Raw genomic sequence first — 27,576 nt, 5'->3', positions numbered from 1 at the left:
CAAAACATGCTTTGAAAATATTCTCTAGCATTGCTCAAGTTGTGGCATTTTAATTACTGTCTGAAGATGTGGTACTTCGAGTGATGTGGGGGAAGATTGTGGACTGGACAGGGGGATTGGGAAATAAAATTGAAGGTGACAAAGCACAGGAAATTTGCAACTTCACCAGCAACAAGAAACTATTTCACATACATAAATAGTGTTTTGTTTCTGGAATGGTAAGGGCAGGAGAAAAGATAAAATACTGTAGTGTGGGTCATTTGGTCGGTCATATATATTTCGCTTTGTCTATTGAAACTCTCAACAAAGAAGGACAAAAATGTGGACACAAACTATCTGAACGGTTAGAAGCCTGTCAAGGAATATTAACCATTAAAGAGAAGAACATAATGATACTTGTCTACAAATACCTAATTTTCCTTCAAATGCCACAACATAAAATTTCAAATTCCATTTTCTGTGAATCTTCCATTACTTGTGGTACATGTGAACCTAGGAAGTTACCAGTACTATCTTTAAAATAATAACTGGTTCCTGGAAAACCCAATTTACTACCGGTTCTACAACTCACCAGTGGGAAGATTGTTTACATTACTTATTACCATGAAGAGAGATAGCTTTGTATTTTTCAACAATATATCCCTTTAATATAACCGAAAATCATTCAGATAGTGAAAACTTCAAATTTATGACCCATTTCGTTCACTTTCATGCTTGTCAGCATTATGATTTGCTATACTTCAGGTTCACATGTTCACAAGTTTGTTTTTACGTCTCATAGATGTTCAGATGTTCAATTACAAACTCTGTTTTGAATGATCACTCTACTTCATTGTATAAATAGTTCACCCTGAAGTCTAAATAGATACAATTTGTTTCTGAGTAAATGAAATGAAACAAAAATGTAGTTTAAGGAATGGAGGCAAATAAAACAAACCGTGCCATTGTCACTGCCTCCAAAACAGCAGATTAAAAGCCAGTTTGATAAAACAGCAAAGATCCACCCCTAACCCTGGGCTCATTTGACAAGAACTGCTAAAGATGATGAGATGCTTATGTTTAGGACTTGCACAAATTGTGCCCTTTTTTAATTAGGCTCAACAGATTTCATGAGCAGCATTCCAAGACATCACATTGTCTTCATTGGTAGGGCAAGACGTGGAAAAGATCTTTTCATAGCTTGAAAAGTGCAAGAAGCAGATTGCTAATCCTATGGAATAGCATGTTCAACAATGTACATGTGCTTGATTACGTCAACTTTACCACAAAATATATTTACAAATTATAACAAGTTGTAAGAATCAGAATGTGGGCACTAAACATGCTGTGGTTCCCTGTTGGCAATCAGAAGACAATTAAAATACTAATTTTAGACTGACATGACAATACTTGAAGTCAATCGATGAGATGAGAGATAAAACCACAATACAACAATCTAATGGTTTCACTGTGAAAATGAAGTACCACAGATATATATGTGAAGGATACTGTTCATTCAAGTGTATGAAAAATTAATGATAATTAGGTTAAATTGATTGAAAATAAACATGCAATATAAACTATACATTACGGAAGACAGCGAACACACCTCCGTGACTAAATAGCTAGAACCAGGGCTTTCATTATACCTTAGCTCACTGGATTTTAAGGTAATCAAATGTCTGTGATGCTACGGGTGAAACTGTGTGCAATGGCTGTTTCCAAACTGTTTAAAAATCACAGCCGCGAGAAATAATAGCCGTCTATAAAATTGCATTGGTTTAAAATAACATGAAATGAAAAGAAAAGCAAGATTTCTCTGTCATCTACCGCATTCTCGTTGCTCGTGCATTCATCCATCCGTATTTTTGGTTTCTTAAAGCAAAGTTTACAGCTTTGGGTTCCCCCTTCGTACTCCATTTTGTTTGTTGGAAGTTGTCGTACCCAGATTTCTCTCATCTTATTCTTTGCCGCCATTTTGAAAAAATTTGCATATTTGTCCATCCTCGATGGACAAATCTTGATCACGTGATCTGCTGTGTGCCAGGGTCTTCTCAAGACCCGCCGCCATATTGAAAGCCGAGAAGACCCTGGGAACGAGGTTGCCTTTGAAACGGCGGCAAATCTGTACGCCAGCCGACGTCAAGCAAATAATTTTTATCTGTGTATTGTTCTATTTTGAGTTGGAAGGTATAACAAAACACTTAATGACTGGCCCCTCGGGAAACAGTGAGTTTTGTTTCCCCTCGACCTCAATGTTTCCCTCGGCTTCGCCTCGGGGAACATTGAGGGTCTCGGAGAAACAAAACTCACTGTTTCCCTTGGGGCCAGTCATTAAGTGCTTATTGTTTGCTGTCTAACATTCCTTCCTCGATAATTTCAATATCAACAATTTTTTTTTACGAGCGTAATTAATTTGCATTTAGGGTGCGATTTAATTTATTCTGAGATGGGAAGTTGCCTGCATTTACAAGTTGTCGTTCAGTCAGAATCATACCACAACAAAGTCGTTCGAGACATTTCGGCAGCCGAAAAGTGTGGAGGATGAGAAGAAAAGTGTTGATAATGCAGTACCGAAATCAACAGCTTATAGAACCAAATGGAAACAGAATGGATTAGTGAAGTCCTGTACTTTGAAACCCGGCGGCATTTTTACCACGAAAGACTTTGAAGAAGGACTACAAACTTTGGACACGGCCATTACAGATATGTCTGCATGCAGTCTCGAAGTTCATTCAAGAAGTAAGCAACTCTTCTGGGGAACGCTATCCTTCCCGTTCGTTGTACTCATTAGGGATCTTACGATCTACGACGGCGACGTCAACAAAAACGTCACCTCTAAATAAAACTTTGCTCTATTATAAGTCTTTCGCGATTATTCCATCTCGTTCACGTCCTACAATATGGGCGAAGTATCCTAAAAATAAATCGGTACGAGCGGTTTCAGACTGAAATAGATAATGAAGGATTCTCTGTTGCATGCTCACGTTGTCGTCTAGCCTGCGTAGCAAGCGTTTCCGTGCTGTTTCGGAGCAAAGGCCGGGCGAAAAATGGCCTCTCGTTTCATTTCTCGCGCGGCCAAAACCGAGAATCTTGTTCCTCGGTCTTTCTTTGCTCCGAAACAGCACGGAAACGCTTGCTACGCAGGCTAGTTGTCGTCAAAACCTAAAATTTGGTGATTTCACGTCGTCGTCCTGCAGAGAACCGCAAAAATATGAGCAATAATCCGTGCCGCACGCGCAGCACGATTATTTATGCTTTTTTAACCAATGATATCACTGTTTTGCGGCGTTGTCGTTGACGTCGTCGTCGTCGATCTTAAGCTCCCCATTTGTGGACTGAAGCGCCACCTTTCTGATGTAAATGGGAGTGCTTCATTGAACCCTTTGGACATGTCCGATCGAAGGTAAGTTACATTTTTTTGGGATAAAACTTGGTTCGCGTAAACTATTTTCGATATGTCAATTTGAATGATTGTGAGGTAAATGTTTTTGTAAATGGGCTTAAAGCAGAAAGTGAAGCATTGTAAAAAGTAAGGTTACTCACTCACTCACTCACTCACTCACTCACTCGCTCCCTCACTCACTCACTCCCTCACTCACCCTTTACTCCCTGCGGAGCATAGGACATCGATGAGTTTCCTCCACCGCACCCGGCTCTGGGCCCTCCTACCAAGTTCTGTCCAGCTCAACCCACTGTCCTTCACCTCACACTCCAAATTTCTCCTCCAGCTGTTTCTAGGGCGCCCTCGTTTCCTCTTCCCCTGGGGATTCCATGAAAGAGCATGCCCGGTGTTTCTCGCTGGCTTCCGTATAGTGTTGCCTAACCAGCCCCACTTCCTCCTTCTTACTTGTAGCGCAATTAGCTCTTCTTCCTCTCATTCCCTTAGCTGCTCGTTGGTTACCTTATCCTTCCAGCAAAAGCCAAGAATTCCTCTGAGACAGTAATTAACAAAACTCTGTACTCTACTTTGTATCCTCTTCATTGTTCTCCAGGTTTCTGAACCGTAGAGCAGAACGGTCTTCACATTTGATCTAAGTTTGGTATCACAGATAGCTCTTCGATGCCCATACCTTCTTCAACATGAGAAACACTGCTCTAGCCTTTCCAATCTTTGTAAGTGCATCCTTGTCCGTACCTCAAAGTGTGTATACAACGCTCCCGATATATGAAAACTCTTTGACACTCTCCAACGGCTGCCCGTCGACCACGACAGGTACCTCACTTGTGGTGTTAATCCTTAATACTTTAGTCTTCACCTTGTTAATCCTCAGACCCAGTTTAGCCGATTCCTCTGCTAGCCTTGAAGTGTTGTCCTGAATTTGTAGTTGGTTGTGGGAGAGCAGGGCAAGGTCATCTGCATAATCCAGATCGTCCAACTGCTCCCATGAGGTCCGCTGTATTCCGTTGTTACCTGCTTTGGTTACCGCATTATCCATCATTATCCAATCAATGGTCAGTAGAAATAGAAAGGGTGATGGCAGTCAACCTTGTCGCACCCCTGTCCTCGCTTCGAATTAATCTGGAAGCTGACCCTCGTGGGCTACCAGACAAGTAAAACCTTTATAACTAGACTTAATTAATGTAACAAGCTTCCCTGGGATTCCATAAAAGCGCAAGAGCTTCCAAAGAGTCTCCCGATCTACACTATTAAACGCCTTCTCATAGTCCACAAAGTTGACTTCTAGGGACGAATTCCATTCCAATGATTGCTCTATGATCACACGTAAGGTAGATATTTGGTCTATGCATGAACGGTCTTTCCTAAAGCCTGCTTGCTGGTCTCTAAGCAGGATGTTCACTGCTGTCCTCGTCCTAACCAGAAGTATTCTGTTTAATACATTGCCCGGAACAGATAGTAACATAATACTCCTATGGTTATTGCAATCTCCAAGGTCTCCTTTCTGAGGAACTTTGACAATAATACCTTCCTGCCACTCCTCAGGGATGCTCTCTTCTTCCCAAATCCTAGCAAAGAGCCTATGGAGGATATCTACTTAGTTGATTCAATGCACACATGTCAGCAAACATCTCCCCATTCATTCATTTCACCCAGACCATGCTTCAAGGTTACTTCTGAGTGCAGTATTTTCCGTTACATCTGCATTCTAACTCGGAACTGTATGACTGAGCTTCGCAAGAAAAAAGAAAGGAAAGGAACTTTGATGAAGTGTGAAATCGTTCTAGCACTGGAGCACTAACTGGGGACACTGTAAACTGAAATTAACAATTAAAGCAAATCAAGTCAAGTGTTGGTTTTTGAGGAGAGGGGAAACCGGAGTATCCAGAGAAAACCTCTCGGTGCAGAGTAGAGAACCAAAAAACTAACTCAATCCACATATGACGCCGGGTGGTGGAATTCGAGTGCTCTCACCACTCCCTGCGCCCCCAAAACGTAGAGTGCCGCATCCATTAGAATCAAGCGCTGCTTGACACAGAAATGAAAAAAATATACGTGAATTGTTTTTTCCTCTTAACTTTATTTAGCCTCACACACAATTCTTTGAATTTATGAAAAATTTGGCGGGGCTGTACGGCCCGCTTCCCAAAGCACTTAAACCTATGGAAGATCCAAATCAGCGATTTTCTACTCTATTTATGACCCGACCCTTAAATTAACACCCTGTTTCAGACCTGCCTTAGTTCCATGGTTCAGAATGATGTTAAAAGTATTGTGGCTTTAGTTGCTGGTTAATGCTAGATAATGCTGAAAAAAGTAGCTTCTTCTAAAAAACGTATCTAATTCAAGACTAGAGTGCAAAACCACACCAGTCTGAAACCAAAATGATCAAAATAGGTGCAGTACTGCACGCCTGGACGAAAATCCCCAGGATCTGTCAACTGAGCCGATCAGTGCGGCGCAAAGCGGCGCATTAGCACAAATCCCCCTCATGCACAAGATATCAAAACCTCAGCCTTTCTCAGAAACGAAACGAAACACTATTTCCATATGAGAAATATGTTCTTGTTGCATCTGATACGCGTTTTTGTGACCTCCTAACTTCGGCTTCGGCTGCACACTTTATTCTCGATAGCAAGAAATCCCTCATCCAATAACTGTTTATATGATGTTATACTTACATAACACTACAGACATGGTCTGCAACAAACTCAATAGCTTTGCCAGCAACAGCAGTAACTGGTGCAACGATGGGAGCAACAGGAGGCAAAACAGCAGAAACCCCTAAGCCTGCAATTGGTACTATTTTACCTACAACTTTTAGCGCTCTTTTGCAGAAACTTGGTTTCTCTACAGCTTGCCGTTTCTTATGAGTTTCATCGATCTTTTTCTGAAGACAGTCTGCTTCCTTAGTTCGTTTATTTATCAATCCTGGCGTTCCACATCTCACTGTTTCATCTGGTGGGGCGTGTTTGATCACCTCATCCAGCTTTGCATTCATGTCATCACGGAGTGCATTCATCTCCTGATCGTGTTTATCATTGATCTTCTTTATTAACGTTTCCTGGTCGACATCGGCTTGATCCTTCATCTTTTGAAGGAGTTCCACTTTTTCTCTCTTTTGTTTGGCGGTTACGTCAGATAACTTCTTTATCATTTTCATGTTGTCTTCGTTGCAATTTTGTAATGCCAGGAGACAGTGTTGTAAAGCTTGATTTTCTGCGACGAATGCTCTTCGTTCGTCTTGTGCATGTTTCATGCTCGCCGCCTTCATGTTTTCCATTTGATCTTGCTGTGCCTTCCTTTCAATCTCCATTTGTTCTTTAAATCGTTTCCTTTCTTCCTCTAGATTTTGTATTAACATTTCCATCTGACATAAAACAAAAGTGCACAATTACGAAAGTTCTTTGTACATAGCGTGGTTTTAACTGAGTGTGGTAAAACCAAAGTCATCATTACGGCCAGTCACAAAGGACAAAGACCATCCATTTATCAAGTGAAGCTATGATCTTCGCAGTTATGAACGCAATTTTTACAATTGCGTAGAAAAGCCTAAAAAATTCAGGACTTCAACGGGGTTTGAACCCGTGACCTCGCGATTCCGGTGCGACGCTTGCGAGGTCATGGGTTCAAACCCCGTTTAAGTCCTGAATTTTTCAGGCTTCTCTACGCAGTTGTAAAAATTGCGTTCATAACTGCGAAGATCATAGCTTCACTTGATTTCATATCCGCAGTTCATACATACATTTCGTATACCATTTCATCACAATCCATTTAACCAATCAAAATTCGAGGTAATTACACGCAGCTAACTCAAAGCGCAGGAAAATCTGTGCAAACGAGTTACGATTGTTTCTGGTCTTTCTTTTGATTGGATGAAAAGGTAGCGCGAGTTACTCGGTTCCTACTATTGTTATTGCTCATACGTTCCGCGCATCTCGAGCTACTCGGATTTTCTATGGGTGGTGCTTTATTAAGACAGGGATATTTTTGCGCGGTTTAAAACTATGCGGAGAAAGTAACACTTAGCGATTGCTCTTGGTATCCAAGAAGAAAATTGGGGGTAACCACGCATCTTTCAGAGATAATCAAGCTTCAATTGGGAAAAAAACTCTATACATTGCTTTGTATTTTAAAGCTTTTTACAAATATTGTTGATTAATTATCTTCGAAAAATGCGTGGTTACCCCCAATTTTCTTTTTGGATTTCAATAACACTTGTTAAGATCTGCTTTTCCCGCGTATTCAGTAAACCGCGCAAAAAAATACCTTTGAATTAGTAGGCACCGTTCTTAAGGCAATCGTGTAGCGCAGTTGATACACAACTAATTACTTTTCCGACACTCAAATGAGATCCGCATTACCATACACTGATCGTTAATGCAAGAAGTATCCCTATACGAATACTCGTTTACTTGTTTTCTTGGTTTCTTCCGCTCTATGTCTGTTTAAGTGCCGTTGTCTGCTTGCCTTGATGCTCATATACATAACCACACACTCGCGAAAAAAAGAAACTAAGTTGCAGTTGTATAGTCGGTACACAGCAGCCAAAGCAGTGATGCCCTCTAATCCCAAGTCCAATGGGGGAGCAGGGATGGCGCAGTGGTGAGAGCATTCGCCTCCCACCAATGTGGCCCAGGTTCGATTGCCGGACCCGACGCCATAAGTGGGTTGAGTTTGTGTTGGTTCTCTTCTCTGCTTCGAGGGTTTTTCTCCGGGTTCTCCGGTTTTCCCCCCTCAGCAAAAACCAACATACAGCTGATTCCAGCTGGCTGTAAGCTGTGCTCCAAGGTCAACCATGGACCGTATAGCGGCTGCCAGAGGCTCCTTTGTATGCTTTCGGTTGGACCTTATTGAGCTGCGTCGTTGCTATACTTGCGACGGCGATTTGCCGCGACAATTATGTCTTCCTCCTCGACTTTAAAAATTTATATAGACACATGAATTCATTAACTTCATGTAAATAATTATCTGTTGCTACCTCCTGCTTCAGTTGGCGATTTTCCTGCTGCAAGCGTGATTGTTGTTCCTGTTCAGGGAAAATGATTGCAAAAATAAGAAGCGTTTTATGGCCACTGACCATCAAAGGCTGGTTCTGTTGCTACAAAACAGTTTCAGTTTTTTAGTTTGCAATAAAGAGTTTAAGTGAGATTTAAAATTGTCCTAAGGCGGAAACAACTGAGTCGGCTTGTAAGATTTCAAGAGCATTGTAATCAAAATGTTTGCTCATCATAACTAAGAGTTATTTATATCGTTATAAATAGAAAATCTGCAAGTTTGTCCGTATGTCTGCCTGCCTGCATTCCCGCCTGGCTACCTGACTGCCCTGCAAGTTGTTTGAGGATTGTATTTAGATGTTCATTACGTTTCACTCCATTTTATATGGGCGATACACGGTGCCTCTACTTTTGTATTACTTTGGCAATAAGTATGCAGAACATTCAGTTGGAATGCATAAACTCCCTTTCTAGGGTCATCGATTTGAAAAACTAATTGCAAAAGACAACTAGCAACAGGTTTAACGCAACAAAAAAAAAAAAAAACCAAACGGTATTATCATAGTAAAACGTCCTTATTTTTAGCACCGGTTTTCCTAACGTTGGCTTTTTCTAGTTTGTAGCTAAACAAACAAACAACAGCATGTTAAGGTGCAAAATCCGGCTGCCTTCGCGTCTAACGTAGTCTAGTGCCGGTTCTACGTCCCAACGCCATACTCGAAGGTTCTAAGTTAGGGCCGGTACTTCATAACACTTCACGACCTTCTTACCTCCAGTCTTTTCCTCTCCTGCTCTTGGTACGCTTTGGCGACCAATTCTCGGCTCCGATCCTCGTCAAAGTCTTTCAGCTGTCTAAGTAGCCCCAGGTATTGCTCCTTTTCCTTCAAAAGTTCCTAAAACGAATTAAGTGATATATGGTTTTATTCTTGACAAGTTTGCCGTTGTTTAATCAAGCCAGCAGACATAAAACCCAAATTCAAACACACTAAGCTCACAGATTGGGTGGTCACAGGACCGTAATTTATACCTTTCGTAACCGATGGGTCAGGTTAAATCGGTTGGGTGTTCCTTGGTTTCTCAGCCAGCAGGGACTCCGCTGGAGAAAAGTTAGCTAGAGGAACAGTTCCATCGGATGCCCCTCGTGCAGGAAGATTTTGCCAGACAACTTGCAATGTTGGGAGATGGAAGTTCAGAAATGTTTCTCCTGGGAAAATATTTTCATCCCCAGAGGAACCTATTCCTCTTAGCAGGCGGTGCCTTAGTACAGGGAAAAGGTGGCACTGGGGACACATTCAACGCTGGTTTCCTTTCCGAAATTAAAATATCACCGATTGATCTTAGACTGTGATTTTATAAGAGGTGTAAAATACATACATACATACATACATACTTAATTGCCCACTCCCCATAGGGGCTTTTCAGGGCCAATGAAATACATACAATGAAACGACAGAACACAACAACAACTGTTAAGAATCCCAACTGGCCGGAGGCAAACCAGTTGGCTATTTACAAGTGCAGCCGTGAAGTTGAACCAGGGACTACCAGGAACAAATTCAACGAATGATTAGAACGGGTCTTGAACCGGGGATCTCCGGATCTCAAGGCAAGCGCCCTAACCACTGGGCCACACTGCCTCATACTGGCTGGGAGTGGCATTTTTATATTCGTTGTGCAGGAGTTCACTGAAAGCTCTCCTTGTATCTTGTAAGCCAATGTTGAACTTCCTTGTAATGTCCGCTAGGCCTTATGGGTATCGGGGCCATGCTTTACGGCTTTTCGGAGTAAAGTTGAGTTCTTGTCTAGTTTCATGACCTTTAATGGGAGTTATTACAATCCTGAAGGTCTGTGGGTACTGTGCTCGAAGGGTTTTAGCAAAAGGTTAAGCAGGAGATGGAAGGGAAAGCAGGATACCAGCGTTGAATTACTGAAGATCTTAGGCGAAGAATCTAGTGAATCAAGGGCCCAACAGCTAAGAGGAACAGGCGGCTCCGGAGATGAGAATACTGGGGTAAAAAAACGATTTGCTTGCAACTAGAAAATTTGTCCCAAATTCTTATTTGAAGGTTCCTGGCCATGATAGTCTCTTATGAATTCTGCTAAATTAGCTTGTTGTGGTCCATTGACTTAGCATGAATTATCAGGTACAAACCATCATTGGGATCGCTAATTACCATAGGCATTAGCAGTGCTACAAATAATCATGGGCCCAAAGAAAACTGTCAAATATGACTTGACAGCCATGTCAAACAACATTGAACATAGAGAAAAAGGAAACTCCATACCATCAACTTAGTAAAGCTTTGTTTTGAATGCCAAATCATTTCATGACAAAACATACGGTCAAACATACAAAATACATAATTTGTAGGGATGTAACAGTGCCTTACTGCATGAAGCTCCACGAACACTTTAGCAATCACATCTTCGGCGCCCTTTGCAGACTTGTTGTACTCGTCTTTAATCCGCTGATATCCATCAATGATGTCATCAAAAGATACTTCGGCTGCACCTCTCCCATGAAGTCTCTGAAACACAGGGTCCAGATGAACTATTTTAAGCTGGTCAAGGAGATCTTTACAAAATTGTCTGGTTTTCACTTCATTGTCGGTCAGCCACGAGGTTAACTTCTTGTCTACAGATTCCTAGTTGAAATAAAAACAGGAAATGATTTTGACACGCCATCAACTTTTTGGATGTACCACACACCTTCAAGTTTCATTATAATTGATTGTTCACTCTCGTTAAATTCCTCGTGAGCGACAATTGAAACTTAGGTCCATTTTTAGACATCTTCCTTAAGAATCTCACAATTATGTAGATCTACTTAGTGTATAATAAATACGGCATTACTCAGTTATACACATAACTTATTAATCTTTCCCGGCAGTTCAAATATATGATCTTTCATATATTCACTTCTATTCTTCACCATCTACGGGTATATTACGAACTCACAAAGTGACCAGCTTCCAGTTGACCGTTATAGCTCAGTTGGTAAAGCAATGCACCAACATTGCAGAGGTCATTGGTTCGAATCCGTTCAGGCCTGAACGTTTTTTCAGGCTAAAAAATTCACGAATGCTTAAGTTGTGTGTATAACTGCGATTATCAATCATTTTTTAGTGTTTTCTCTTTAAGAATTCTTGTTTAGTCTACAATCTATTAATTCGGTCTCTAAGGATAATGTATTTCAACCTAACTCTGATCCACCGGCTATTTGTTGACTGAATTCTCCCCCCTTCCGCTATCTGGATTTCTTCTCGGTAGTACCAAGTTCAACTCTTCGACCGCGTTGTCTAAATAGCCGACTGGTCAGCTTGCTATCAGTTCGGGTTCTTGATATTTTCTTTTCTATTTGCAATATTTGTTTATTTATTGATAGTGTCCCCAGTTGTGCTAAATACCTTTGACACTATAAAAGAAACATCCAAACTATCATATGTAGATTATGATTTTACTTCAAAACTTCTTCCATTTGGGGATAGTGCATGCTCCCTACCGTGCCTTCATTCCCGGCTAGTAGGTAAGTAAGTAAGTAAGTAAGTAAGTAAGTAAGTAAGTAAGTAAGTAAGTAAGTAAGTAAGTAAGTAAGTAAGTAAGTAAGTAAGTAAGTAAGTAAGTAAGTAAGTAAGTAAGTAAGTAAGTAAGTAAGTAAGTAAGTAAGTAAGTAAACGTCCTACAGTACATGTGTACGTAAATCGTAATTCAGTTTCGATTTGCTATTAATGTTCCTGTCAATCAATGTCAATAAGTCATAAAAAGTGGGTGGTAGACAGTCCGTAAAGCAACTGAATCAAGAAGCGCCACCAATCAAAAAGCGCACATTTTCTCCAAGAGAGACAAAATTATAAATCTGCGCTTTTTAATTGGCTATATTGATTTGATCAAATTACAATGATGCACGACTTCTGTCCTCATCGTCTGGCGATAACAAAAACCTGAGCAAAGCTTGAAAATCGAGCAGGATTTTGAGGTTGCAGAGCCGTGTAAATGCGATGATTTTTGGCGCGATGCTAAAAAAATTATCGACTTTCTACGTGCTTAAGCCTGGGAGGCGAGCGACCTTTGGAAGTGGGAGAAATTTGGCTAAATTCTGGAGGCACTCGGCCGTGAGCGGTCTTGGAAGTTGCACACCTTGTCAATTTATATTGTTACGTGACGACGCGTGGGATCTGAAGAGGAAATCGAAGCGTCCCAAAAACCCATCAAATCATTCAGGACAACGCAGAAAATAGTAGGTAAGTGAACTTTATTTATCTGGCTGTCCACAAAATGAATTTTCGAAAAGAAACATCGAGATTTGAACTTTTTATGGAACATTTTCCTCGATCAGTTGAATCGGCCGTTACAACTGTCTTAAAATGACGCAACGTCATGCGCTCTCGCATCCTTAGGGTTGTCTGCCTGTGATCAGGCGTAGATTTTTGAGTGGCAGATAAAAGACAAGAAGAAAATACGGTGAGCAAAAAATCTCTCCTAATGGCAGGTCATTAAACGTTGAACTGACGAGTCAATTATGGAGTAAGAAGTGAAAACAAATTAACTTTCTATCAATCCCAGAAGCGTGGCTGGGAGTACAGTGCAAAAAATGTTTTCTTTATTTCGAAGACTCTTATCATTGTCTTATGCCTCACCTTAAGCTCTCTCGAAGCCATTTCAATTGTGTTTGTAGATATTCCAGCTAATTCCATTATAAACTGAGATTCACACTCTTTCAGAGCAGCCTCATGGCTTGTTCTTATCTCAGTATTGCTACATGGCAGTACATTGGATAACTGTGACTTCATGTGTGCATCATACGTCTGCAAGGCAGCCTTTTTCACGTCCAAACATTTCGCTAAGACGAATGTGTCCCAGGCCCTCTGCACATTAGGAATAGCATCAGGGGTGTTAATCGCTTCAACATAAAGCACAACCAAGGCAGCGAGACCTAAAATAGAATTAACACGTGTTATCTGATGTTTTTCTCATAGAAATAACATGTCCCCTTGGATCATCCCAAGAAAGAGTCTTTAATTTTGCAATAACATGCCTGCGAAAACCGACACGGCTTCTCGTCTTACTCACTGCATATTTTGGAAATGATATCATGCTACTGTTGGCAATGCATGGTCCCGAACTGACGAACTGAGCTTCTCAACCCGATAGAGGGAACGTATACTCCACCTTCTCCAGTCACGAATTCTCCATCATTAAAGCTGCCTTTAGGAGATAGGGTACGCTTCATCAAACTTTTGAACTTCTTTAAATCGTCCAGAAACAACTGGTTGACCTCACTTTTTTTCTGGTTTAGGCTTTTCATCGTTTCCTTATCAGTTGTGGGAGGAGGCAAAGAAAACGCTTCAAAACCAGCAAATAAGCGTAAGATACTTTCAGATACTTGTTGGCCCGGATGATCTTTGAAAACCTGCATAGAGTAAAAGAATAACGCGTTAGTAACTATTCTTAGTCATTTTGTAAATAACTTGTAAACAATTACGTAACTGTCCTTAGTCATTTTGTGAATAACATGTAAACAATTACGTAACTGTGTCAAAAGTTGCAAATCACATACAAAGTCCTGGACACTTGTAATGCATTGGATCAATGACAGAGACGAGCGTTCAGGATCAAAATGTTAAGTTAACCTTTGGCCCAAGTTCTTATCCCGGGAAGGGAAAGAAGGGAGGGGGGGACTCCCATATAAAAAGGACGAGGGTGCTCGTCGGAAATTTTAAAAAGAACCCCTAAGAGGTACCAAGATCCTGTCTTGTGGGCGTGAAATTTTTTCACCCCTAAGAGGTTTTAATCATGGGTTTTAATTAGACAAAATTAAAAATCATTTAATTGTCAAATGCCTCCTGTCACAATTTTTCGGCTCAATACCCTAAAAGGTACCTCTGTGGAGGAACCAAAACCGGTTTTTTAACCCCTAAAAGGTACGACGGCACCCCTGTCCTTTTTATATGCCCCCTCCCGGGGTTCTTAGTGCGCTCCCCAATAGACCTTTTTGCAGATACGGCGGCCATTTGGATTTCTATTGTTTCGAAACTTAAGACATTATGGGATGCTCAGGGAGCAAATTAATATGTATTTGCCCCCTGGGCATCCCATAATGGCTATTTGAAACAATAGAATTCAAAATGGCCGCTGTATCTGCAAAAAGGTCTATTCTGACTGATCGAAAGCAACAGATTGAGTTTACCTGCATTCATAGCAACATTGTACAAGTATATTGTTCTAATTACACAGCCATTTCATGGTAACTTCGTCTGAAAGCATCGCTTCGAATACTGGTCAGAGGCCAAAAGACCTTCTTGCATCAATGGAAACCTTAAAACAATGGTTTTCTAAAGGGGTGCTATCATGACTTACGAATGCACAAGTTATGATTTCAAATTGAAAAGGTTCGGCAGACTTTTTTAGATTCTGTCCTTTCGCCTTGGAAAAATGGAGAAAAACTAATCTCAATTTGCGACTCCGTCGGAAAAAAAAAAATTAAAATTTGCTCTTCTTCAATCGTTCAATGATCATCTTTAATTCGTCCCCATGACAGTGCAATTGAAGCTGCCCATTGGCCCATATCACTCAATGTCCAAGCAAAAGATTTTGCCCATCGAACCTCTCATTCAGTGTGAGGCTGGACGGGCAAAGACAATGCAAACTCATTCCGAATAAACTATAATCTAGTACATTCTTACTATTTTGTTTCTCAAAACGTTTTGTATACATCCCTCAGCAGCACTTGCACTTCAAATGCAATATCAACTAATTCGCTTGCCAACTTCAGGGGCGTCCAACGACAATCTTAGGTGAAATATGTGTTCGGGAGAGTCAATTTCGGTTCAATGTTGCCAACCAGCTACAGAGTTTTTTACTAAAACATCACCTAAAACTTTCGCAACCAGGGGAAAGTAGTCCTTTTCGTTTTCGAAAAGGATATTTTGCCAATTTTTGGCACTTAAAAAAGGTCATCTAGCAGTTTCGGATGAGCACACGATTCGCTGGGAAGTTCTTAGAAGGCGCGTTCAGCCAGCAATTTCTGAGATACAGATATCATTCCCTAAAATTTTCGGACACTTCAATTTTCAGCTAAGATTTCTGAACTGGTCAAATTATTGTAGGAGATAAAAACATCTCTGTAGACAGTCTTAACAGATTACAAGGAGCCTAGAAATGTCTCTCAAATGCTTTTGGCTTAATTTGATCGATGGGTGCCCTTCCAACTTATCCCAAGTAGTGGATTAGCCTTTAATTAGTCTGACCTTTTTTAAGAAGTACTCCTTGATATCTTTGCAGTCTTCTGGAATGTCTTGTGTTACATCTCTCAAGAGCCAAACGAATTGAGGAAATGTTTTGTGAAAGATTTCGTTGTCTTCAGCCAGACGACTCTGAGACGGACCAGAGACAGTGGATCTTACCTGGATTCTTTTAGAGAGCTTTACTATAAAGCTATAAATCGTCAAGGAAAAACGTTTCATAGATCCCCAGGATTGTTACGCATATATCGTTCGTTGAAGAACGAAGTGTACAAGATATACAAAAAAAAAGATTTCTGTTGAGCACTTTGGATTTCATATATCTTTTAATTCCTTCAAACAACCGTATCTTCTTAGGCCCATCCACGCTATGCCGGAGAACTTTGAAAACGGAGATTTCACTCTAATAACACAGCAAATCTTTTCCGTCCACATTAAACCGGGGGAATTTACAAACGCAATAAACACCGATCATTTTTTATTTGTGTTTAAGGGAAAAATCACCGATCGTTGTGGATTCGTGTTTGAGGAAAACTCGGTTGGGGAAATCACATGATTATCTCGACGCCGTCGTTTTCAAACTGTTTTCTGTCTACATGAAACGAAAACACCTACGTCGCATCCTCAAAGCACTGTCCACTGTTGTCTATGCATGAAAGGATACTCCAGTTTCTCTACGTCATTTCTTGTCGGAACACCTTGGGAATTGTAGATTAAAACAGAAGCTAACAGAACGGTTAACGTGAAAATCTGATGGTCGTCAAAACTTTCACCAGTTGTAGAATCGATTCCTTCAGAGTCCAGGAGCACTACTGTGAATTCCTGTCCGTTGCAATCCTAGATGAGGCAATATTAATATTGACGGTGAAAAAATAGTATTAATTATACAAGGAAACATTGTAACCCTAACAAAGAAACAAACCTTATATTTTCCAGGTACAATCCATAACCATATGCCCATGGTCTCGGCCACCATTTGGTGTCCAAGAGGGAAAACGTTTGGTTGGTCAAAAGCTTCGCTTAAGATATACGACTTGCCCTTTCTGTACGGACCAGCAATAGATACCACGCACACAGGACCTACAGAAACAAGAATTTGCCTTATCACTTCCTGTATCTGTAACAACGACACCGTGACATATTTTGCGACTCGCCTTCGTCACAATTTGTATTTGGATCGCAATTCTTGTGTATTTCAGTGAAAAGAAAGGTACCTGTAGTCTGTCATACAAATGATGTTGTTATATGGCTCAATTTGTTTCCTCAACAGCGCGTGCTCTCATTGGTTACTTGGAGTTCGCATAACTCCAGCGAGTTCATATAACTCCAGTGTACAGACAGGTTCATTACTTTCAAGTACACGTAGCACTGCGTTGTATTATATTTATTGACATTTTGTTTCAGCTTTGCTGACCCCTCTTGTAATTTAGCCTAATGCTACAAGAAGAGTGATTAAACATATCCTGGCTATCTATCTATCTAACAATAAAACTATTTCCCGCCAAAAGTTTCTGAGCGGGCAACATTACCAAATCTATGACGTCAGAGGGTAACAGTGCACTGTCACCCACGAATATTGACCGACGACCACCCTTGTTGTTGCCATTGCTCGTTTTTATTTTTGTGCTATATAACAACTCACTTAATGACTGGTCGCTCAGGAAACAGTTAATTTCATTTCCCTCGAATCTCAATGTTTCCCTCGGCTGCACCTTGGGGAAACATTGAGATTCGAGGGAAACAAAATTAAATGTTTTCCTCGGGACCAGTCATCAAGTGTTTATTGTTACATGCGTCACGAATTGGTCTTCATCTCTGAAACGATAATAGTTATCATAAAAGACAATTTTAATGTGATACACTAAATTATCCCACTTTATTCTTCTACTTCCATAACTGTACTACATGATACACCTCACATAGCTCAGCGAACAAAAAACATAGCCACTCACGCCAATGCAAGCGCATCAATTAAGCAAAAACATACTCATGATTACACTGATAACTTCTACCAGACCATGCGTTGTCTTAAACAGTTGGCCTAAAGCAAGGAACAGAAGACTTTCTCACCTTTTACCTCCCTAAGTTTCTCGAGTGCTTCATCAACCACTTCTAGCGAAGAGCGCTCGGCCTCTGTTTTGATAATCTTTCCCGTCAGTGGGTTCCACACATAGTTGTTTGGTAAACAAAGCGGTATTGCTTTTTTAGAAGCACGAATACCTGTCATGTTAAATCAAGAATAATTTGTAGTGGTTAGCAGATGATATCAAATAAGGTGTTCAGTGTTATAAAAATGAACCTCTCTTTCCGGGGGAAGGAGAGGGGGGGTCCCATACATAAAGGGGAGGGATGCTCGTTGTCTCGCTTAGAGATGTAAATTTGGGATTTTGGTCTCACTTAGGGTATTCTGGGTAAAACGCCATCATATGTGGCCGTGAAGGTCTCCTTTAGGATTGCGCGCGAACAGGAGCCATAATCAGGGATGGAATCCCTGATTATGGCTCCTGGCGCGAATAAATATAAAAGTGTATATTTACTTTAGGGGTAAAAAAAAAAAGCTGGGGCGTCGCCCAGATTGGTTTCCTTTAGGGGGTTAAGTTAAAATTTCCGACGAGTATCCCTTCCCTTTTTATATGGGAAAAATGCTACATGTGAAACTGGCTTATGACCTTTATGACCTTATGCATGCCCATTGTGTTGTGTGAGGGTTTGTTGCACCAGATGTAATGAGACCTCCCTAACCAAGCTTATTGACCTGAGAATCCTAGAAGCCAAGTAATTTGCATGTTTATTGATTGAGATTAAACATTGACAAACCCTTATGTATTTTTGTAATTATTCAAGTGACTATATCCTTTTTTGATAAGAATATTATTTTTCTGGCTGAATATTCTTATTTTTCTGTCGATTTTCGACTACAAAAGTTCTTGTGAATAGTCTTAGATTATAGCGTATGGCATATCTGTTTTCGAATGTATTTGGTGTCTTGATGGTGTTAACGTAATTTTGGATCCAGCCTGCAGCCATCAAGGCCTGATATTACGCACCTGCAGAAATGTTATTAGAATCGAACATACGGCTAGTGCTGTTTTTGTTGCTTTTTGGCTAGTTTTGCCGTTTATACGGTTTAGTTAAAAAAGATATAATTGTCTAAATATTTAAGCAAATTTTCAACACAAAAAATTACATTCTTATTGTAAATATATATTTAAAATTTTACAAGGCCGACCGAGGCTTGGCCTCGATATTCTTATAAAACATATTCTTATAAAAAAAGAAGACTGTATTGCAGTCAATGAAAACCAGTTTAAATACCACTTATTAATCGAGTGTGAGGTCATTATAGGGAAATCTCAGACCGAGGCCTTGATGTATTGACCGAGCGATAGGTACTATTGTAGCCATATAATAAAACCCAGTAATTGATGGGACGAGTTTTGGGTTTGGCTATTATTCCTCTTTTACTTTCTTGTCTTTTTCTTCAATAATATTTGTACTTATTATATGGCTACAATGGTAAGCGCGCTCTGATTGGCTGCTGAGCGGGTAAGATTTTCTTGTGATGACCGGGCATTATGAAAAATTTTCTCAGCTCGACGGCTCTAACACCTACGAGTGCGGGAGCGAAAACAACAAAAAATATGGACAAAGTATAAACTACATTTTCAATAACTGAAAGAAAAACTAGCATACAGATACTTCTTTAGCATGAGCGACGAATAGAGCCGCAGCGGGAGCGAGTTTCATTATCCAAAGGACGAAGAACAGGCCAAAACTGAGTTTTAAAAAAAGGCCATATAATAAGTAACATCAACGCCTCGGTCTGATTTTTCCCTGTAATGACCTCGCTCTCGGTTAATAAGTGGTATATAATTAATTAATAACCAGTGGATTACAATATTTAAAATGTATTAAACTAAGCTCTACTGTCATGTAAAAACTGCCATGCGAGTAATGATGTATATTATAATAGCAACACAATTAAAAAAAGATAACTTAATAAGAATTGCATTGGAACCACTCACATGAAGATACCAAAGGCTATACCAAATTTTATTATTCCACTATTACACCATTTTACCATATTTGGTCAAGAGAACGCGCAAAATATGAGACGGTAATACACTGTAGTGTCCCGGTTTGACCGGTTTAGAACAGAGCAAATGCGGACGGAAAGGGATTTTTTCAAGAAACGTTTTAGTTTTCATCACGAGAATTGAGAATTAAGCTTGTCATCGTTTGTCACTCTTCATTTCGTTTATCCAATCGAATAAAGGACATTTGGCTGGCTTTTTGTGCTGTTTACATCGTTCGCACGCGCCCTGAAGGACTAATGATGCATTTTTTCAAACACTCTTACCAAATAAAATTGTAGCAAAGTCACACCTTTTTTTGAAGTGGAATAATATGTACTTATCCATTGAGTGGGATGGCCGGACGGGAAAATGTTTGGCCCGAGGTCATGATGTACGGACCGAGGGCCAAATATTCTCCTGTCCGGCCCGACCTAAACTCAGTCAATAAGTATTTTATCATATGGGCTCTTTACACTATTTAAGAGCACTTAGAAGATGATGTTAGGACAAAATAAAAAACAAAAATGTGCACAGAAAATTTATCAAATATGTTGTTTGAATTTGCTCTTCTGGCTTTAAATTACTTGGATGTTTAAAAGCGACAAAAACCCCTAAAATTACATCGCACGGAGCAGTACGTGTTCCTAGTAGGGCAGCACGGCTTTTTCCGGCCCTGCTCGCGCTAATGCGTACGGCCCTCGTACGGGCATTTTTCCAATATATATAGTTTTTCAATGAAAGGGCAAGCGGGGCCGTACGGGGCATATGATAATAAATCTCTTATTCGATGGTTTAGCATATAATACTCGAGGACATTTTGCTCATTGCTCGTATTTTTCCTCGCCCCTGCGGGGTTCGGGAAAATGCTACGCAACTCGCAAAATATCTGCGCGTATTATATGTTAAACTATCGAATAAGATGTATATATATATTGTTTTACCCTGTCCTACTTTTAATAATAATAACAAAAACAATTAAAGTAACAATAACCAACACCAAGAGAGTATGAAGGTAAGAGAGGTAATCCCTCATATTGGCCCTATTCCCATCGTAATCCCTCTTAAGTTATTTTTAGATCTCCTGCGAGATCCGGTATTCCCACGAGGGTTAACTGATAGCCAATCATATGTCCCCATTTTCGCTAACGACGCCAATCATTGCGTGGGAATTCGCTCAACTGTCAACATTGGTCCAATTGGGGGAACATGATTGGCTATCAGTTAACCCTCGAGGAACTAACGGGTCTCGCAGGATATCTAAAAATAACTTAAGAGGGATTACGATTGGAATAGGGCCAATATGAGGGATTACCTCCCTTAACTTCATACTCTCTTGCCAACACCAAAAGAATCTTTGATGGCCTATGGGTCTAGTAACCTTCGTATATTGCATCAAGATACAGAAACTGGAAGGCAAAGCATCAACTAAGTCAGCGACTGACTGCTTGTAGCTTCCCTAAATAGTCAGAAATAACAGAAATTTTATAGCAATTATCTCCCTAGTTATTGCTTATTAGCTTTTTACTTTGCACTTTCGGTCTGTCATAAAGCTATAACATATTTAAATTTCCACGAAACTTCCCCTTTTCTCTCAGCTCTTAGAGCTATTACCTGCCGCACTTTTTGGCCTGTTGTACAATGATTCCCAAGACAGTTGAATCGCCAAAGACATTTGAATCGCTAATTCTTCGTCTTCATCTTCATGAAATCCCTGGTTAGAATATAGATTAAAGAGTTGCTCATTCAGGTTTGAAAGAAATTTAGATATTAACTGACTGATAAAGGAACTTTAAACAAACTGGCCACCCTAGCCTGTAAACAAGCTTTCTAGTCGAGAATTGGGCAAAGGGAAAACGGGTAGAAAAAGGAAGGAAGAGCCTTTTACAAGGGGTTGAGGCTGCCGTTCCACCCTGTAAAGTTTCTTTATAAGCCGGTTATAACATCAAAACTAACTGCAGCCTTTAATGATTATTCACAACTGCTTAAATACATTTCACATCATAAAAGTTCACACTGACGCATAGTCATGCGTAATACTAGTACAATTCCCATAGCGCAACTTGCATAAAGGACATGACACTACACATCCCTTGTAATTAACCTGTAATTGATCTGTCAACAACATGCCATTGCAAAATGGGGTTGACAGTCCTACACGACTCCAACGGTTCGTGGCATTTGGACATTTGTCGTTCTTTTAATTTTTGGTCCTTCAACTTGCTTAGCAATTGTTTCGGAGTGCCTTTTATACTGTGTTATTAGGAGTAATTTTAAGTAGAGTGCCGACTGACTGTGCTATAGTGAAAGGTCTGCATGGTCATTTCGATGTTATTTGTCGCTTTGCAGAATTTGACACCTCTGTAATGTGTGCTTTAGGTGTATTTTGTATCTTGTCCGTCTACAGACAAGACTAATGTTTCAAGTTTTTCTACTACTAAATATCTTACCAAATTCCTTTGGGATGGTTGCCTTGAGTCGTAACTGTCTTCTTGACTGTAATATACCCCCCACCACCACTTGACTAACAGACGTTAAAAAGACGTTTTCTACTGAACAGGAGCGAACAAATTCAAGCTGGCTCGGATTTGCATCCACCTGACTCCTTCCTTATGCCATCCCCTTCTTAATAGACGTTTAGACTTGTAGATTCCATTGCTGTTAAGTACTGTTTATTTTTGCTTAATTTTGTATATTCAGGAGATCTTGCCTGGGTATATTACATTTTAGTGTAAAGTGTACTTCTTACTTTTCAGGACCCCACTAAACACCATGTACTCTCCGTGACATGAGGTCCTGTCATTAGAGGGTATATTACTATTCATGGTTGTCATTATTATTGATATCAGTGAAACTCACAGCCATTTTATTTCTCCTTATGTGGTACTCTGAAAGTCTTCGTTGCTTATGATCCTTCTGATTTGTCCTACTTCGATAAAGCTGTACTTAAAAAAAAAAGAGACAAGACAAATGGTGTAGATAAAATGGACATGTAATTAAAGTCCTGCAGAGTTTCATTGCTTTAGTTATGTTATGTTGTGTTGCTTGGTATAATGGCACTAATATAAGGAACTATTTGAAACTCTTCTTTCAAGACATGGGTGCATCGAAGACCACGATAAGACCATCCATTTCACGGGTAGTATTTAAGGGAACACCACAACAAGTGTACTCCAGAATGAGTAAAGTTTCAGCATTTTTGCGTTTTAGGATAACAACGCATGGAATGTTGGTGTTCAATTTTTGCGCCGGACTTTTTCCTTTCCTTTGAATCGTAGATAGATCTGAAAAGAATTAAACTACTCTATAAAGTTACCTAAGAAGGAAACAACAGCGAAAAGAGCCTCAGCCTCAAGAACAATAATGCCAAGATTACATGGAGGCTGACATTCTGAGATAACTTTTGATATCACATACAATGTATACCATGACCACGTATATTGGAAAGAAAGTGTTTTAAACTTATAGGAAAGGAAATTAAGCCCTATGAATCAAACCAAAGCCGATTTTATTTCCGAAACCATTTAACAAAGCTAAGGACGGTTTGTAATACATTATTATTCAGTTAACTTTGGATAAGATTAAGCGGCAGTCTCTGGAAAAGCGGTCCACGGCATTTCTCCAGTTAACTATATCAGGTCATAAGCAATTTTATACAACGAATTCAGTTATTCTTGGAAATACCTCAAAACAATCAAAGCTGTAAAAGGCCTAATCAATCTCGATGAAAATGAAATAATATATGGCGTGATTGATAACTTCGCTTGAACCTCTGATGATTAAAGCGAATATCATTTATATACTGCTTAAAGAAACGAAAGAGAGTTCTATTTGGATGCCTTTTAAACTATTGTGATAAATAAAATTCAAATAGAGAAACATAAATCTAAGTTACAAATACATATGTAAGAAAGCCACCTATTGTAGCATGCAAATATTGTAAGATATTAATAAATAGGCCTTTTTTGATATTTTAAAATTCATCTTGAAAGAGAGGTTTAGAGGACATCACAGCGAAAAAAGCTGAGTAAATTTAACCCAAACTATAATGATTGAGTAAATCGATGCATCCATGCTCAACCATGTAAGTGAGTAAACTGTAGCAGTAATGCTGAGTAAAATTTACCCAGGAGTTTGTGTTCGTTTGATTCAGAAGTGAGTAATTCTACGCACATTCAAGGGAAATGCATTCATACTGACCCCTTATTTTGAGTAAACTGATCAACTACTCACAGATTGAATAAAACGAACTCTTTATTTTGAGTAAACCAAAGATCAACACTCTCAAAGTGATTTTGCAATTAAAAAAGGCCTAATCTCGAGTATGGCCAGAATGGAAAATTGCCAAATTTGACTGACTTTATTACTCCTAGCTTAAGTGTTCTTTCAAAGGTTAGACATACATGTTACTTTCGTTATATTTTGATTTAGAGTTTCATGAAAATCTATCTATTAGCACTCGATATATCACTATTTGAAACTGCGAGAAAGTACCCTGTCTTCACTGGCGTGTATTTCTCAAGTTTAGACTGGATCGCTGAACTACAACTAAATTCTGCTGAACAGTGGTGAGAAAGCATAGAAAATATAAAAATGCATTGTGCTTTTTATCTTCCTTTCTCACAACGACCTCGAACTTTTGGTGCTTCTGCGACATAAGTCATTTAATATAAAAAAATATAAAAACCGGGTTGTCACGGAAATTCCTATTGTTTTCAATGAAAACAGTTTAAATTGGTATATTTCACCACTCTGGGTCTAACATTAAGTCGATCCCAGACATATAGAACTTAGAAACGGCTTAAATTGTTAAAATTGTTGAATTTATCAGTCCCGAAGTCTGGACGCTCTGTTGAAAGGTCTGGAAAATCATGGAGACTTGGTTTGTTTGCCCTTTCTGTTGCTTTTCATTCCTTGCAGTATTTCAGACAGGACGCTGATATGTACATCGATGTACATTCATGACCTTAACAATTTCATTGTGTTGCACCTGATTTGTAATGAAGATAAATTAATCTTGACGTTTCTGAAAGGGGCTTTCCCTTGTGCTAGTCACGAGGTTACAACCTCATCATCATGCTGAAATTCTTAAAGTATGCATGCCCCAAAAGCAGGGGCTGTAGAGCGAACTTTTATACAGAGCATCGTTTTGGTGTTTCAAATCTGAGTATATAATATAGTTCGATTGCTGTGATGGAATTGAAAAGGAAACAAAATTGAAACTGAAACAAAAACATGATATGAGATCAATGCAATTTCGCGAAAATTGGTTATGTAATGTTACGGAAATATAGACTACGTGAAATAAAGGTTATCATTAAGGAATATATCTAATTAATAATTATTGGATGAGGTTAAGCAAAATATCGTGATTTGTCAGTGGAGAGCAGATCAATTATTTGCCAAAGCTGAGGCCAATAATTGATCTGCGAGACACTGACAAATAACGACATTTTGCGATAATCGAGTTCAATGATTGTTTCATCATTTGACCACCAAATTTGTTTTCTTATTGAAGGTGGCTGAAAACTGTTTTCAGCACTTTCAAGACTCGAATTTTAATGAATCATTATAACCACTCTTTATCAACTGATACTACAATCATGCTATCAACAACCTGCCCAGTCATTGGCAAACACACTGTTATTATTATTAATTTTTTTTTACATAATAGGTTACCATAGCAACAGTATAACTTGCTAAAAACACCCTTAATTATAGCTTCATGGGCATATAATTGAAAAACGGCACGGTGATTTTTTTTCTTTTTTTATAATATCAAATATTGATTAGTAGGCTAAGATAAAACTTTTGCCAAAATTTTTTTAAGCTTTGCCAAAAGTTTTATCTTGTCCAGCTAATCAATATTTGATAATATTAAAAAATACAAACTGCCCTTTTTCAATTATAGGCCAATAAAGCTAAAATTTAGTGATTTAGCAGGTTATACTGTTGCTACGGTAACCTATTGTGTCACAAAAATGATAACAACCTGTTCATCAATGATTGGGCAGTTTTTTGATATGATTGTAGCATCAATTGATAAAGAGTGGTTATAATAGCCCATCAAAATCTAAGTCTTAGAAAGTGCTGAAAACTGTTTTGAACCACCTTGAATCAATCTCTGACAGCTCAGGGGAGTAATCTGCCATTTTTCACCAGATAACATGGTTACCGTAGAATTGGGCATGAGCCAATGAGCATCGAATGATAAGTAATCATCGCAGCGATTACTTGGAAACCCTTCCAGACTTATGATGCATCAATGCAAATTATAGTGTGACACGGAAGCGAATCGCAAGAGGAGACATGGCGATATCCCATCCTTGCACATGGCCTTTCGCTATCGAAATTTGCTAGACCGAAACTACAGCAGTTTAGAATCTAGTGTTTACATTTTGTAGATCGAAATATGAGCCGCAAAAATATAATCCAGCGAGCATTTTGTTTTGTTCCCGTGTTGACGTCTTTGCATCTCAGGAAGTAATAATCTCAAGCAAGTTCGTTATTCAGTTCGATGTTTCTCAAGTTAACACAGACATTTGCAAAGATAAACGATTACGCTTCGTGCTTTATCGACCTCAGGACAGCTGAACACGTACACTGAGCCGTGAAATGATAACATTTCGACAGATGCCTTTCGACGATGGAATCAATGAGTCATAGCGTTAAATTCACGTCAGCTATTGTAAGACGTCATCTTAGTTACCTCTAAAACAATCTGTGGTTTCCAGTCAACCTGTGCACGTACATGAGCTAGACCCACGAAGCCTTCAGAATGTGTTACCGAGTTGTTTAATACTTCGAAACCAAGGTTAAGTTTCCCCGAAAGAAGTGAAATGTTTGTCGCCTGTATTTTAAATACAATCCGGGACCTTGTTAGACACAAAAGGCTTAACGCTTGAACGCTCAGTGTTGACACGGCTTCTTCTGTTTGGGTGGCATAGTCGAAGTAAAAAATAGGTCAAAGGAAATGGGAAAACGGCTTTTACTTCGGGTAGAAGAGCAGAGAACACATCAGTCATCACAAAGGAATGCAAATGCGAGAAATTTGCCCACAAATAATTCATTACATCGAGTTAAAGTGTGGAAGTGTGGCAGTGTGGAAGTTAATGTTCTCTTCTATGAAGGAAAGGTGATGGCTACTGTTTACTGGGTTGCCAGTATGGCAATCCCAGTCGGAAAATGGGTAAAAAATCTCTGTTTTATTATTATTTTTTAAATATATTTTTCCGTGTCGGTAAGAGTATTGCCCGTCACTCCCCTGCTAAGTGGTGTCTTCGTGCATAGTGTTTTCTTTGCGTATTTTGTTAGGTTTGAGGGGGCTGCGGTAATGCGTAGATTTCTCTGGTGGACACGGGAGAACATTTAATTAACCTGCAATGGCGTCGAAAATCATTGTAACGCGAATGGCGTTTTAGTGGACCTTTAAACAAAAGATTCCCTTATGGAAAGTCAATTGGATAAACAAGATAGACGGTGAAAAATGAATATCTGGAATCTTAAAAGAGACGAGTAATAGACTTCGACAACAATCTTTCGCCCGTCAAGCTGTAATTAAAGTGAGCTGTAGTTCTAATATTGTACCAAGTGTGGTGCTTTGTACAACAATGATGGAAATCAAATGTAAAATTCTCTAGTAACTTATGGGTTTAACAAACACAGAAGGAATCGAACAAGTCAAGTGGGTCTGTGATTTCTATTGTCTGGCTATTCATATTTACTTTTACTCAGTTATGCACAGTGTTCCGCTAACAATTGGAAATGTCACTAATTCTTGTTAACCTTCAATGGCTGTGACAGTCATTGTAACGCGAATGGCGTTTTAGAGGATCTTTAAGGGCCAGTTGGAAAAGTTGGACTGGACTCTGGACTGGACTGAACGG

The 27,576-nt window shown here is 39.5% G+C and overlaps 1 protein-coding gene across 3 annotated transcripts in view; it reads right to left on the bottom strand.

Moving 5' to 3' along the window:
* Positions 1-4,670: 4,670 nt before the first annotated feature.
* The window catches only part of LOC138032432 (guanylate-binding protein 6-like), a 115,970-nt gene continuing 93,064 nt past the window's right edge, over positions 4,671-27,576 (bottom strand). Inside the window, exons 1-14 of one of the 3 annotated variants that reach the window (XM_068880104.1) lie at positions 26,400-26,553; positions 22,550-22,630; positions 21,305-21,404; positions 17,688-17,837; positions 16,540-16,697; positions 16,282-16,454; positions 15,624-15,810; positions 13,546-13,786; positions 13,014-13,309; positions 10,767-11,021; positions 9,147-9,269; positions 8,361-8,408; positions 6,061-6,749; positions 4,671-5,111 (exon numbers count right to left, since the gene is read on the bottom strand). In XM_068880104.1, coding sequence (XP_068736205.1) covers positions 5,075-5,111; positions 6,061-6,749; positions 8,361-8,408; positions 9,147-9,269; positions 10,767-11,021; positions 13,014-13,309; positions 13,546-13,786; positions 15,624-15,810; positions 16,282-16,454; positions 16,540-16,697; positions 17,688-17,837; positions 21,305-21,404; positions 22,550-22,555 — 2,463 coding nt within the window. In that variant the 5' untranslated portion in view covers positions 22,556-22,630; positions 26,400-26,553 and the 3' untranslated portion in view covers positions 4,671-5,074. Of the gene's footprint in view, positions 5,112-5,448; positions 6,750-8,360; positions 8,409-9,146; positions 9,270-10,766; positions 11,022-13,013; positions 13,310-13,545; positions 13,787-15,623; positions 15,811-16,281; positions 16,455-16,539; positions 16,698-17,687; positions 17,838-21,304; positions 21,405-22,549; positions 22,631-26,399; positions 26,554-27,576 lie in introns of those variants that run through there. The other 2 variants (XM_068880105.1, XM_068880103.1) reach the window with 2 other exon arrangements.

Source organism: Montipora capricornis, chromosome 14 (genome assembly GCF_036669925.1).
Source record: "Montipora capricornis isolate CH-2021 chromosome 14, ASM3666992v2, whole genome shotgun sequence".
Taxonomy (NCBI): domain Eukaryota; kingdom Metazoa; phylum Cnidaria; class Anthozoa; order Scleractinia; family Acroporidae; genus Montipora; species Montipora capricornis.
The sequence above is the reverse complement of the archived record's forward strand: the minus strand, read 5'-3'. Positions and strand labels throughout refer to the sequence as shown.